Source organism: Delphinus delphis, chromosome 1 (genome assembly GCF_949987515.2).
Source record: "Delphinus delphis chromosome 1, mDelDel1.2, whole genome shotgun sequence".
NCBI classification, from domain to species: domain Eukaryota; kingdom Metazoa; phylum Chordata; class Mammalia; order Artiodactyla; family Delphinidae; genus Delphinus; species Delphinus delphis.
The window spans coordinates 128,163,456-128,179,249 of record NC_082683.1 but is presented as its reverse complement, the minus strand read 5'-3'; the positions used below and the strand labels follow the sequence as shown (position 1 = coordinate 128,179,249).

At 41.0% G+C, this 15,794-nt stretch overlaps 1 protein-coding gene across 4 annotated transcripts in view; it reads right to left on the bottom strand.

Moving 5' to 3' along the window:
- SUCO (SUN domain containing ossification factor) overlaps positions 1–3,609 on the bottom strand; it is a 76,203-nt gene extending 72,594 nt beyond the window's left edge. For all 4 annotated transcript variants that reach the window (XM_069541491.1, XM_060034092.1, XM_060034084.1 and 1 more), the window contains exon 1: positions 3,444–3,609. In XM_069541491.1, coding sequence (XP_069397592.1) covers positions 3,444–3,505 — 62 coding nt within the window. In that variant the 5' untranslated portion in view covers positions 3,506–3,609. The remainder of the gene's footprint in view (positions 1–3,443) is intronic.
- Positions 3,610–15,794: the final 12,185 nt, after the last annotated feature.

The window sequence follows — 15,794 nt, the reverse complement described above, 5'->3', positions numbered from 1 at the left end:
ATTTTTGGTAACTTGTTACAGCAGCAATAGGAAACTAACATAGGGGATTCCTGGGACTTAGGACTTTCACTGCTAAAACCAGGATAAGTTGGTCACCCTATTTTCACATTTTCAATGCCCATAACAACATCTGGTACTTAATGAACATGAGAAAAACTTTTGTTGAATGACTTTATGATGAAACATACAGATAATGTACCCTTACTATTTTATAAAGATCTACCATATATGTTATCTCATGTTATCCATCCTGTGGGGTGTGAATGGATTAGTTTTCCCACTTTTAGGATATAAGGACTAAGGTTTAAAGAAATTACAAAACATGTCCAAGGATGCAGATCTAGTAAGTGATGGAGCCGTATCTACAATATAGGTTTCCTGACCCACAGTCAAAGGATTATAGTAGTCAGGATCCCATGAATCAGGCGGCCTAGGTTCAAATCCAAGCTCCAAAACTTAATAGCTGCTTTACCTTAGTCAAGTTATTTAACTTCTCCACTTCCTTAACTATAAAATGTAAAAGTAAATTATCAATAATACTAATAGGGTTGTTGTGAAGATTAAAGGTGCTAAAATGTGCAAAGTACACACCACAGGTTTGTCAGAGATAGTTGACAATAAATAATAGCTATCATAATTATTCTTGCCACAGCTATAGTACACTTATGCCTAAAATACTCTGTACTATTTGATAAAGAATCACATGAAGTATGCAAAAGGAAAATAATAGCAACCAGAATGAATAATAAGAAGGATAGGATGAGTCTTTTGTGAAAGTAATCTAAGGTTAGGACTCCAGGCTGGAAAGACAAAAGGAGAAGGGAGACATAAGCAAGATCTATAAATATGTGACAGTATAAATAAAGTGATTGCAAAATTCAGTAATATTCGTAGGATGAGGAGTTTAGAAACTTATAGAGTATTGTAGTATAAACACATAGCACTCATAAATCTACAAAATGGTACGGCTTAAAAAAGAAATGGATCACAAAATCTTGGAACACTTTATAAATGACAGAAACAAAAATGACTCTTTGCAAAACTTGTCGAACCCTACAAGGGCATTAGGCTAAGGGAGAATGGAGATGTTGAGAAATGACCTAACAGACCATCTTGTAGCAAGAGTTAGATCTCCAGCTGAGTCAGTGACATAATTTAATTATTCCAATTTCCCAAGGAAGAACAGACTCAAAAGACACAACATACCCTTTGCCAATCACACCACACACCACTTCTCTTCCCTGATATCATCATCACCCTTCCAAAAAATTCTCAAGACTTAATATCCTATAATGCCTTTCCACGGCCTCAGTAAAGAACAATTAAAATATCTTAAAATTTAGCAGCGCAAACAAATCTCAAAACAAACTAATCCAATTGTTTCTTAAACAAAAGTTTCTTAAACTTTGCACTATTTACTTAATCCCTCAACATCCATTTTTCACTGTGGAAGTCAACAAACTTTACAGAACTTTATGACTATTATTTTCAATACTAGGCTGATTTTTTTTCTTCCCCAACAGGTCATGATCTCCTCACTACTTCCAATGAATAAAGTTGAGAAACCATATTGAGGTCAGCTTAAGCAAAAGACAGCCCGAAATTAAACAAAGTAATAGAAGGATAGTTAATTTAAATCTGCAAATGATTTTAAAAACCACACTGTAATGCTTGATTTCACTGCCACCAGCCAATTAATTTTTTTTAAATCATGTTTAAGGGTAGAAACTTGCAACTGGTAGATAAGTTAGTCCTGGAGATCACAGTATAGTGAGTATAGACAACACTATTGTATTATAATTATCAACTTGCTAAGAGACCAGATCTTAATTATTCCCACCACAAAAAGAAATGATTATGTGATGTGATAGAGATGCTAACTACTGCTACAATGGTAACCGTATTACATTATGTAAATTCATCAAATCAACATGTTGTACATCTGAAATTTACGCAATGTTATATGACAAGTATATTTCAACTAAAAAAAAAAATCAGAGATCCTGGTGTTTTAAACTTGAATGAAAAGTGTAACCTCTTTGCTGTCTCAACCATTTCAGAAAGTGATGAAGAATAACATGGCCTAAAGATGGGCAAGATCAAGTAGAAAGAGGAAAGAAAAAACATATATAACCTACAAACAACTAAACAGCCCCCAGAAAGAAGTGGATATGAACACAAGGTTTCTGTATCTCATGTACAAATTTAAATTTAAAATGAGGTGAGTGGACTCATCTCCTACATGCACTTCTTGGTAACCAACATGATACTAAAAAGTAGAAGGTGAGATAACATTGATCTCATTAAAGGGTTCGGAATGAACGTCAAGAGACCAAATTTCTTGTTCTCTAAAACGTCTATCAACCTGCCAATCAAAATTGTTCAGCCAGGCAAGTGTTTTCTTTTCTTCTTATTTACATATTATTTTCTATGAACAACAACTCTACAACTTCAGTGTCTTTGGAATCCATTAGGCACCCACATAAATGAAAAAAAATTGTTGGTGTTTTGCAGAAATAAGCTGAACAAGAAACTTAGTTTATCTAGATTTTAATGTAACAGCAAATCACTTTGACTGAAGAAGCATCTTTACAGTCAGCAAATGTCACACATCTCTGAAGAAACTCCCTCGGAGGGCAGAATGGATGTTCCAAGTATCGTAGTAGCGATCCTTTGACTGACAAGCTTTCTCTTCTCCTTCAAAAAAAACCCCAAATGTGCCAGGGACTAACAGAAACTCCACAAACTTATAGACAAAGCACTCTTCCCGCCTTCAAAATGCAGGACTTATCCTTCCATTACTACGGGGCATTATCCAATCCACACTACCAGAAACCCCTGTACACACTACACCCTAAGACACTGTCTGCTAAAGAGCTTCGTATCATCTACCCCTTGAAAAAGTGCTTCATAACGCCTCCCAAAAGTCTCGAAGAACAGCAACCCCAAGTGTACCCGAGGCCAAAGACTAGGAGAGAAAGGTCCAGGAAAACCAGTGCTCGTACATTAGTCACCTTCACGACAAGTCGCGTTTTTAAAATTGCCTGTGGGGAACACATCACATCCGACATACCTTATGCCCTTCCCACACCATGAAAACAAGTGGCTGCTACTAAGCCCGAGCAACTTGCCCAGCCTCTATCTGAACACTTCCCACACACAACCCACCATCACCAAGGACCAGGGTAACCGGGTACAAAGGCACCCAGGCGCTTCCCTCTCCCACTTAGTCTCTGTAAATTCCAAAACGCACCACGAAAACCTCCGCAGAGAGGGCTGCCAGGCCAGCCCGCCGAGGAGTCACAGAGTAATCGGTTTGTCGCTTCATAGGAGCCTTGGAGACCCGCACCCTAAAAGCCGGGATGATTTGGGGGTGTGACCTGGGCCGCTCCCTGCCCCCCTCTCCCCTCACGGGAAACTCCCGTGTGGTCGCGGCTACTCACCAGACCAGGGAACACAGAGAGAGGAAGGAGACTAGGGCCAAGGCCCGCCGGTACTTCTTCATCTTCTCCTCCTTCTTCCCCCTGCCAGAAGGCGGCACATCCTCTCGGCAGCTGCTACTGCCGAGGCCAAGATGGAGGAGCCGGAACAGGAGAACGAGGATGAGACCGAGAGTTCGAAGGGCTGCGGCGCTGGAGGAGCGCCTCCTGAGCGGCTCGCGCGCTGGCCGCTCTCTCCCAGGGGCCCACAGCGGCGCCGACGGGTGCGCTTCACAGGAGGCTTCCGGGGACCGCCGTTGCTGCCGCGGCCGCCAGCTCGTCCGCGCCCGCCTCCTCCAGCCGCCGCCGCCGCTGCCGCCCCATATCCCCCCCGCCCTCCCCGGTTCTCGCTCCGTGCTGCCGGCGACCAACGGCCGCTGCGTACTAGCCTCTCAACAACCAATCACCGGCGGGGCCGCGACACCTCATACACCGCTGAGCTGGAAGAATACGCGTCACCCACGTCCCGCGGCGCTCGCACCCCCAACTAACCTCCGCGCGGGCCACACCCCCTCGACGTCTCAGGCGGCTGAGCCAGAGGGAGGAGGACACAAAGCAAGAGAGGCGGCGGTGGCCACCGCCCCGCCCATCTCAAGTCCCGCCCACTTCAGGAAGTCCGAGAGGAGCCTTGTGACCCTCAGCCTTCTTTGTACGATGGCCCGCCCTCTAGCCCAGGGCGCGCCGAGTCCGTGCAAGGGCCCTTGGGAGCTGTAGTTTTCTCTCCGGAACCCTTCCCTTTCCCTTTCCCTGTCCTTCCCAGTATAACTGTTTTGACGAAGAGGTCTGTGGTTTCGCTTCTCACTGCAAGACTGGCCAGCTTTGGAATTGTTACATCCAGTTTTCCTTTTTTGACCACAGTTTGTGGCAAGGCCTAGAATGACGTTGGGGGAAAAGCTATACTAATAAAATTTAAAAGACGTTTTCCGGGTGTCAGTGGGCCGGGCCCATCAAGCTAGGTGCTGATTGGCTAGCGGAAAGAGGTGTGCCAAGAATTCCTCTCATCTGATTGGTTGGAGTGAGAAGTCTTCCGCATCTTTTCCGCCTCTTGGAGAATTTCGCTCCCCGCCAGATTCCTCCATTGGGATCGGCTCGATTGGTCTTCAGTCTCTTGGATTCGTGCTTTGGGTTCGCTGCGGTGGGGCCGGAAGGGAAAACTGCGGCTCCTTATGGGGGAGCTCCAAGTTCTGAGGTTCACCGAAAGCGGGGAAGCTGGTCGCGTACACACGTCTGTTGCTACAGTCTGAGACAAAAAGTGACCGCTTCTCAATCTTTAAAACGAGCAGTGTGCCCCCCGCCGCGAGATTTTTATGCCATTGAGGCCCCTAAAGATCTCTCAGAAGCTAGTTTAGGGACCCTCTGCCTGAAAGTCCACAATGCTTGACCGCTTTTCTTCCCAAGCGCCTCTTGACGTAGTTCTCTTCTATGAGGTGTTATAGAGGAAGACGCACGAGCTTTTGCTCGGGAGAAGACGTCTGGCCTCTGGCCTCATGTGTTCCTTCTTCTATCTCTGGTGATGTATTTGACTCTTGACACTAAGAGGGAAGTTAGTCTCTACCGAGTGATATTTCTTTTATAAAATAAGAAATATAAAAGTATAACTCAATGGTGTTTCCCTTTTTGTCTTGGCTGTCAGAAACTCAGAACTACCTTCTCCAGAAAGCAGCCAGACATATGGGAGAATGGAGACTCCAGTTGTCTGTGCCGTGGAACATGGCACAATGTCTAGTGTAAGAAATGTTCAAAGCAGGTGTTATTAAAGCGTGGGCCACTTGGTGCTCATGTGGTCGAAGGAAAAAAGACTCAGTAAAGTGCCCATCTAACACTTAATTTTGAACCACGTAATTTCCTTGTAAACCTTCTAAGTTGAATTAGTTGTTAATTGTATTCCCAGGGAACAGAATGTTTTGACTCATTCTAAAATTCTTACTCTAAGTCAACTGGATATTAGAAAAATTCTACATAGGATGATTTGGTTTTAGAAGAATTCATCCTAAACTAATTTTTCTGGCAATAATTAGGTAACAGTTCCAATGATCTGTTCATGGCACTTTTAGTATATGACAATAAAATCACTTCATCTCTCTCACTGCAGTAGGCAAGCACTTAACTCGCCCAAGAGCAGTATCAAATGATTAATATGTAAATTAAAAGGAAGGTAGGGGCAACAGAAGGATGGGGATTATTCATTACCATGTGAGGCACCCTTTTCCTTTCACTCCAGGAAATAGGTTATTCATGGCAAGGAACAGGTGCTCCTGAGCTGATCCTCAGTAGATCACAGCAAAGAAAGTTCTGTTAGAATACATGCTCAACTCAAGCCTGGCAAGTTATCATGTGCCTCTCTTGTATCCTCTCCTTCTCACCCCAAACCCACAAGTCCACCCACTGCTTTTCCACTAAGTCTCTGCAATGATCTTTTGGAATATACAGTTAGTAGATAGAATTTTTCTTCCTTCTTTCCTCCCTTCCTTCTTTCCTTTCTTTCTTTTTTTTCTTTCTTTCTTCCTTTTTCCTACAGTTGGGGCTTTATTGTGACCCCTGTGGTAGGGTTGTCATTCACCTAATTATTAATCAATCATTAGCTTTTATTATTTCAATCAATAAATATCTTTTTCTCTTTTTGCTAGTTTCATTTCCATTGCTTCATGTTAAGGTGTAATTTTCAGCCCTCTGAGCCTTTTCATTTTTCTCTTGGATATTTCATAATTTCAGTTCTCATCTATACTGTTGACTCCCTGGTCTATATCCCAACTTCTCTTCAAGTAGGTGCTGGACATAACACTTATTCTACCATCACTTCAAATTTTACCTGCATAAAATAGAACTTGTTTCTCCATAAATTAACTTCTTCGCTTGAGTTTCTAGTTGTGTTAATTCTTCTTTGTTTTAAGGCTTCAGATAGTGAGAATAAGAGAAGTTCCATGGAGGTGACGTTTGAAAAACTGGTAGACATTTTTCTGCATGGTTGGTAAATATAATGACAAAAAATAATGGAAAAAATTATATTATAATGAAATAGATAAATATAATAAGAAAATGAGTAAGAATTATATAAAATAAATTGAGTATAGATAAATGCCACCATACTCAAAAGTATAACATATGCCAAAGAATGGCAAGAAAGTATATAGAAAAATCAGAATGTGTATATAATCTTTAAGGCTCACGCTAAGTAATCACCATTTACCACCTCTTAACTACACTACAGTGATTCTCAACCAGGGACAATTTTTTTTCCCTTGGGGGAAAATTGGCAATGTCTGGAAATTTTTTGGTTGTCACAGCTGAGGTAATGCTACATCTAGTGGGTAGAGTTCAAGGATGCTACATCCTACAATGCAGAAGACAGCATTACATAACAAAAAAATTATTTGGCCTGAAAAGCTGAAAGTACCCAGCTTGAGAAACTGTGCCATAGCAGAATCTCACAATTTAATAAAATCTATAAAGCACTGACAACACACAGGATAACTCCTGTGACTTGCAGACCCTTGGATTATTCAGGAAGTCACCAAGAACTAAAATGCATGATGAACAGGAGCTCTCCCATTCCTAAAAGGTTAAAGACACAGAAACTCTGGACAGGTTGTCCCTGCCCTGATAGAGATCAGATACTCTGTTTGCTGATGGTGAAGAAGAAGAAGCAGATCTCAGAAAAGAAGCCAACCACTCTAGCCATCTCCTTTGTCATTTATCTCATATATAAATCATACTTTCAAAGCACAAGAGAAGAAATATTTGTCTAATTTAAGTTGGTGATATTTGATGAGCAAGCTCTGACTTATTTTTGAATTTGTTGAAAAGTTATTTGCCCTTTTCAATATTATAAAATGCTGAGATACTATGTGTCTTAGAGAGGAACAGCTGAGGCTCAATGAAATTAGATGCTTCTAGAGTAAAAGCCATTTAGGACAAAAGTTCCCTGGAAATCAGTGAAAGAAATGCCAGGGAACTGAGAAAAGACATATACAGAGACAAGAAAAGGGACTAAACCAGATGGAAAGAAGGGTGAATGTGGTGATCAGCACTTAAATTTTTAACTACATATAGATACAGTACAGAGATTTCTTACTGTTTGTCTTCACTCCACTTGCTGCTGCTTCTTTGAGTGTGTGTAGATATGTACATAGAATAGCACATACCTGTTTTATTCAGTCACTCCTTGCCTGAGGGGAGCCTAAACTACTTTGCCAAATCTACCCTAGAGCACTGATAATGTGGCCACTGGAGGAGGAAAATGTAGAACTCAGAGGGAGATAAGAAAGTGAATTGCTTCTCTAGGACAGCCTGAGAACTCAGTCCCTTAACAGAAGAATCACAAACTGCAATGTTGGTTTGTTCAGTTCTGTTTATACTGCAAATAACAAAAGATAAGAATTCCCCTTAAAATTTTTGTACTTTATGATCGCCAATCTAATCTTCTATCGCTGGTTACAAATGTCTACTTTGAAAATACATGAGTTTAGCAGGCTAGTAATGAAATCAGCCAGAGGAAGGATTACTCAGGAAGTGGGTGATGGAGAGGGAGAAATCTAAGACAGCTTCCAGGAGGGTGTGTGGTCATGACATGAATGGGAAAGTCAGGAGCCACAGGTTTGTAGGAGAGATTAGTTTGATTTTAGGAGCATAGTTTTGAGCTTGAGGTCTGGTGGAAGGATCTAGCAAGCATTTATAAATACATATTTCCAAATAGGGAGAGGAACGACGCAACTGATGATGATGTATTAGGAGTTCTAACTGCTGTGCCCTTCAGTACCTCCTGTACAATGCTCTCAGATGAAGCTTCCTAAAACGTTACCTTCATCACATCCTTGCCATGTCCTGAAACACCTGTGTTCTTAGTTCTTGCAATGTCTGTCTCCCCAAGCAGCGTGTAAATTCCTTATGCAAAGAGGTCATGTGTTATATATGAAAAACACAATGCTTTTTTTAATTATTATAGGGGCCCAAGAAATAATTTTTTACTTAACTACTATTTCATTTGTCTAATCATACCACATTACAATCTGCCCTATATATATATATATATATATATATATATATATATATATATATATATATATTTTTTTTTTTTTTTGGTGGTACGCAGGCCTCTCTCGTTGTGGAGCACAGGCTCCGGACGCGCAGGCTCAGCGGCCATGGCTCACGGGCCTAGCCGCTCCGTGGCATGTGGGATCTTCCCGGACCGGGGCACGAACCCGTGTCCCCTGCATCGGCAGGTGGACTCTCAACCACTGTGCCACCAGGGAAGCCCTGCCCAATATTTTTAATTCCTAGGAATAGCAATGCCCTAAGCTGGGAAAGTTTTATGTAACTGACTAGTCTAGAGCCCCTAGCCAGCTATCTCTTCCATTACAAATAGCCAACTTAGCTTCTTAGCATAATACTGTTTGACTTGTATGTGATTCGATTTTTCTGGGCTTAAATTATCCCTGAGTAATCTGGAGAAATAACGTGTTTAACAAATACTTACCGAGCTTTTCTTATATGAAAGGTGCTGCAGCAGATTGCCTCCAGGAAACTCACATTGTCCTAGCAGGTTTCTTAACCTTCTTCCAGACTGCACCCCTTTGGCAGTTTGGTGATACACATGGGACCCTTCTCAGAGGGTTTATAAGGGTATAAAATAAAATAATAGATTACAAAGGAAACCAATTAAACTGAAATACAGTTGTGAAAATATTACAAAGCAAATTTGTGATTAGTAATACACGTGCTTTTTTATTAACACATTAAATAATAAGACTCAACAGCAGGTCTAGTAGCTTCAATAATTCCAAAAGAGTGATGAGTTTAAAAGGTATTTCAAGATACCTATAGGGACTTCCCCTGGTGGCATAGTGGTTAAGAATCCGCCTGCCAATGCAGGGGACACAGGTTTGAGCCCTGGTCCGGGAAGATCCCACATGATGCAGAGCAACTAAGCCCATGTGCCACAACTACTGAGCCTGCGCTCTAGACCCTGCGAGCCACAACTACTGAGCCCATGTGCCACAACTACTGAAGCCCACGCGTCTAGAGTCCGTACTCTGCAACAACAGAAGCCATCGCAATGAGAAGCCCGTGCACTGCAATGAAGAGTAGCCCCACTCACCGCAACTAGAGAAAGCCTGCGTACAGCAACGAAGACCCAACATAGCCAAAAATAAAAAATTAATTAATTAATTTTTAAAAAGATACCTACAATATGTATCATGTGATATAAAGATTTCCATTAGTGACAAATTTATAGATATTGTTAGTACTACTAAGGTTACTTACCTACATTCGTAATAAGAGAGAATTATAAATTTCAGTAAAAGGTTAGTGAGAATAAAGACATAATTACTTTTTTGTCCAAGTTCATGGACCAGTGAATTGTATACGTGGATTCCAAGTTAAGAAGCTCTGCACTGAGGCATTATTTTTAAAATTGTGAGTCACAATTAGTTAGAGAGTCAAGAAAACAATTTTAAGAGACTCCAGGGGTACTTTTTAAAAAGTAAAAGATAATATTTTATAAAATATCAGTGTCTCAGTAAGGGGTAGTATTATCTCAGTTACTGTTGTTTCAGTGACGTATGTATTGTGTATGCGTACATGTGTATATATGTGTGTGTTCTGTTATATATGTATATGCATACTGAGTTGCAATGTAAAATATATGTTTTAATGTGGATTGCAGTAAAAATAAAGTGAAAGCCACTGCACTAGGGGAAATAAGATACATAAGACATAGAACAAATGCCACAAATAATACAAATCATGTGTGTCACAAGATTTTAGAGGAAAAAGAAATTACTTTTTCTTTTGAGGAAACTATCAAGGAAGACCTAAAGGTGGAGGCAGATTTGAGATTAGTTTTTAAAGCTGAGTAGGATTTTCATAGATAGAGATGTGAGGAGAACCTATTTCAGGTATAGGGAACAGTAAACCCTATAATCTAATTAAAAACTACCTTTACAATTTTTATCATGTGCCCTCTAGTTTTGGTTTGCCTGACACTTATCTGGTATTCTGCGTTTGACACAAACAGTGATGGTGAACTCTAAACGACATCAAAAAAATAAAGAAAGAAACAGATATTTATTGAATATTTACATAAAATACTTCACTTTAGGTCATGTGATGACTTTAAAGACTAAGCATTAGAGATACTATCTTCTTTGAAACAAAGCCTTCAAGAACATTAAAATAACAAAATGTGGTGCCAAGTACAAAGTGATCACAGTGAGTTCAGGATCATTAAATTGGGTAAAGATAATGCAGCTGAACACATGCAATTACCTTACTCACAAAACCCCACAAAACAACAGGAAAGTTTTGTTTGCTGTTTGTACATAAAGCCACAAGGATGGGGAGATCAGGAGAGAGAATCAGAAGAACAAAACTTTGAAACTGGAAAGCATATCTGTAAGGAAACGACTTCTTAAAGTGACCATATGCTGGTCTTCCAAGGACAACTCTGGTTTACCCTTATTAATCGTCCTGGCATAATTAATAATAGTGCCAACTTTTACTTTCAAATATGTTCTGGTTTGAACAATGGATAATAATCCTCAACATAGCAGACATGAAAAAACTGAACCCTAATTTAGCAATAGGAAGTGGCAAAAATTGACCCAATTTGTGACAGGAAATCCCCAGAAAGCTCATTCAGGAAAGGCCAGCCCAAAGTACGACGGAAAGTGAGGTTAACAGTACATGTGTTTGGTGGTGGTAGTAGTGAGAGGGGGTTGCAAATTAAGAAATAGTTAGAGACCCTCCACGACTCTACATGGCTAGGTGACTGCCCTTCCCCCATCTCCCTCAAAAAACTATAGATTTATTATCAGGGGGGGAAAAAGGTAAAGCTTGGACTTGGGAACACCTGGCATAGTTTAAGGCAGAAGTATCATGCAAAAAACAAGAGTATTTTTGTGACAATCGGTTGGGGAAACTTAAGTTAGGACTGGTCATTAAATAATAAATTATTTTTCTTATATATGACAATACCATTGTAATTATATAGGAAATGTCCTCACATTAAGGAGATGCATGCTGAAATATTGAAGAGTAAAATGTCATAGTGACAGCACCTTACCTTCAAAGATTCAGAGAGAGAGAGAGAGAGAGAGCAAGAACAAATAGGCGCAGCTGTTAACTATTGTTGAATCTAGATAGAGGGTATTCAGGTAGCCATTGTACTATTCCTTCAACTTTTCTATGTTTAAAATTTTTATAGGGCTTCCCTGGTGGCACAGTGGTTAAGAATCTGCCTGCCAATACAGGGGACACGGGTTCGAGCCCTGGTCCGGGAAGATCCCGCATGCCACGGAGCAACTAAGTCCAGGAGCCACAACTACTGAGCCTGCTCTCTAGAGCCCACGAGCCACAACTATTGAAGCCCACGTGCCACAACTACTGAAGCCCTCGCGCCTAGAGCCCATGCTCTGCAGCAAGAGAAGCCACCGCAATAAGAAGACCGTGCACCACAGCGAAGAGTAGCCCTGCTCACCGCAACTAGAGAAAGCCCGCGTGCAGCAACAAAGACAAAGTGCAGCCAAAAATAAATAAATAAAATAAATAAATTTATAAAAAAAATTTTATAATAGAAATTTGGAGGGGGTAGGCACACATACTTGATGCTGAGACCCCAGCCATCTTCCTGCACTGGCAGGCAGTCTCTCATTCTCCAGGTGGGAGACTGGAAGAGTCTTCTCTGGGCAATTTGATTATCCCAAGAGAAAAGACCTAAAAGATACTGAGACCTGAGTTTTCCCAACTAGTTCGCCCTATGAGAAAGTGTAGTCAAGTCCCAGCCATGTACTCGGAGTATCCAATCAGCTTTTTAATGCCCCATTCTTTAAAAGGAGTAGATAACTAATGACTACCAGGCATGAGAAAATACTCTGACATGATGGATAGAGACTAAAACAAACAGGGAAAGATAAACAACTTGGAGTAGAAGAAAAAGACTATGCAGTGAGAAGAAATCTTAAAATAAAAAAAAAGAAAAAGAAAGAAATTCTAACATTGCCAGATATTGCCACCATAAAATAGGAGCAGGATACTATAAAAAAGGAACCTGTCAAGAACAACAACAAGATCTCTTATAAAGTAAAGCTATGAAATAAAAAACTCAATAGAAAAACTGGAAGATTAAGTTGCAGAAATCATCTAGAAAGTAGACCAAAAGATAAAGGACCAATCCAGGAGGTCCAGTATACCTGCAATAGAAGAAGAGAGAAGGCAGGGGTGGGGTAATAAACAATTCTGAAGACATTTTTCTACAGTTGGGAGTTTCCATATTGAAAATTCCTTAGTCTAAGTGCCCAGCACACTGGATAAAAATGACCAACAGTAAGGTGCATCATTGGGAAATTTGAGAACACTGGAAGCAAAGGGAAGATCACAGAAGTTTTAGAGATAGGAGAGAAAAATAGACCATGCACAAAGAATCAGGAATCAATAGTTTCAGGCTTCTCTACATTTACATGGAAAGCTGAAAGGTAGTAGTGCAGCATCTTCGAAATACTGAAGGAAGGTTATTCCCAACTAAGAATTATATGGTCATCCAAGCCATTAATCAATCCCCAAGTGTCAGGGGGAATAAAGACATTTTGAGACAGGCAAGTTCTCAATAAACTTACCTGCTGTGCATTTCTCATGAAAAGAGATTTTGCTCTACCAAAACAAGGTAGGAAACCAAAAAGAAGACACTTGATATAGGAAACAGGAAATCCAGTACAGAGGAAAGAGGTGAAGGGGATCCCCAGCGTGATTGTGAAGGAAGAACCCAGCATGACAGCTGAGTATCAAGGCATAGGAGGCAGCCACTGTGGACTGGGGCAGGTCAGAAGACACTGAGAGAGACCTCTTCGAGAAGTTGACAGCCACAGAACATCTACTGCATCTGAGTGATTTGGAGGGAAACTTAGACACTTTTGAAAAGAGAGTTGATTAGTGAAAAGCACTTTTAGAAAACTAAAATAAAACAATTTAGAAAACAGCTCTGCAGGAAAGTTTCATTTGTGAATAGCATTTACGTGATCTTAAGAACAATGAAATTAAATCTAATCAAAATTATGATATAACTACATCAGGAGGATGGGAGGATTGGAAGGATTATAGGTCTCGGGTAGGAGTGATTGGTCAGGAAAAAGGAAAAAGAGCAAAACCCTCAGCTTCCATAGCAGAAAGTCAAGCAATAATGCCTAAAACTCAGAAAATCAAAAACAAAGAATAACAACACATGCTATTTAGGACATGGAGGTAAATATCAAAATAACTCACTTTAAGTAGTAAAAGCAGTTGATTTTTGAACAGGGAGCAAAAGAAGGAGGGCAGCAGGGAACTGCTTTTCTTCATAACTCTGTTAGAACTAGTTGATTCTTATGTGCATGTATAACTTTGAATTTTAAAAACTTAAGATACTTTATCATGATATTTGTGATTTGTGGCAAAATAAATTCATATTTTTCATGTTTTAGTATGTTTTCCATTTGTCTATCCTAAATCTGTGGAACAAAGTAAACTATTTGCTACGATGTGTAGATTTCACAATTGTTCTATTCAGTCCTTAGACTTGAAAATCTGAATGGAATGGAAGAAGATGATAAAAAGTGGAGATGTGGGGCAAATGAACATTTTCCTATTGATTATTTTTCTCTCTTAGAATAGGAAAGTGTTACTAGAACTCTCCCCACTACCCCTGCTTTCAGAACCACCTATTTAGTGTTTTAAATGTAATTTTTTTCCAGGCCTGAAAATTTCTCCTCTGTTACCTATATCTTTTTTTTTTTTCTTTCCGTATGCAGGCCTCTCAGTGTTGTGGCCTCTCCCGTTGCGGAGCACAGGCTCCGGACGCGCAGGCTCAGCGGCCATGGCTCACGGGCCCAGCCGCTCTGCGGCATGTGGGATCTTCCCGGACCAGGGCACAAATGTGTGTCCCCTGCATCGGCAGGCAGACTCTCAACCGCTGCGCCACCAGGGAAGCCCTGAACTGGTGTTTGAGAAGCCTTGGTGAGTTTCTACCATCTATAAGACTGGCAGCTGCAGGATGAAGGCCAAAGTAGAGAGAGAGAGAGAGAATTAGCACAGCTATGGGAGAGGACTAGTAAAAATGGGTTCTGTAAGATAAGTGACCAGGATCAGGAGGTGATACTTCATTTTCATCACTCCTCTCATCTCTGTATTCATCATCTCTTCTTCTCACCCTCTCAGCCTTCAGCTTCTTCACTAAGACACACACACGCACGTACATACACACACACATCACTTTTTCAAAGCCTGATACATATTATCAAGAACATCATATTCAGTTTCAGTGCCAATGTGTTTTCATCATGGAGGTTAACTTTTGCCTGACACGGGTAAGTGCTGTAGGTGTTCAGAGAAGAAAAGAAGGGATGGAGCAAGGTGAGCTACTCAAGAAAGGCAGAGGAAGAGATGGGCCTAGGACTGGGCCTTCAAGGATAGATGCACTTTCCCTGGCAGAAGGAGCATGCGAGGCACTGCGTGTGTGCCTGTCATGTTTCAGGTATGGGATGGTGCTTTCCAGGCAGTGGGAAGAGCATATAAGCTAAGGTCTGGGCCCTGCTTCATATACTAAGGGAAAAGGAAGAAGTTCAGTTTACCTTGGGAGAAGGCTACAGGCCTGTCAGGGATTGTAGGAGACAAGGCTGAAAAGGTAGTTTGGGGCAGATTATAGAAGGCCTTGAATGTCCCCCCACAACCTCCCCGCAATGGTACTGCTCTCCTCTTCACCCAAGGACAGCAGCCCTTGGAATTGTTTCCATTTCCTTCCCGCAAGGAGCCAATACAGATCCTTGGCCTTAATCTTGGGAAAAAAAAATCGCCTAATGAATGGTTAACTTGCTGGAGAAGAGCTAATATGCTTGATGGATGAACTGTTTACTCCCAGAGAAGACATTAGTTATGAGAGAACAAGGAAATCCAAAGAACAATCCTCGGAGGTCATCAGAACACTCAAGTATTATTTCATTAATCTTAATATTCTGACCATATTAAAAACCTGTCCAGATAAAAGGATATAAGGGAGAAAAGGGAGGAGGGAGAATATGGACAAGGGACAGGGAGAGAGAAAAAGAGGAGAGAGCGGGGAGCTGGGGGAGAGAAGAGTGATTAAAATGGGTTGAGTCATGCAACTTTGTGTGCATCGAGGTGACCCTCCTGAAGCTATTTCTCTGTCCTCCTGCTTGTTCACAGAAAAACAAGCTTGGAAGGGTTGACCTATAGTCGAAGGAAGCCTAGTGAACAGTGGAAAAGCTCCTATATCTTTTTTGTTTTTCATTGCTTTTACTGGCAGCAATGAGTGTTGCCGTTTTGAGCATG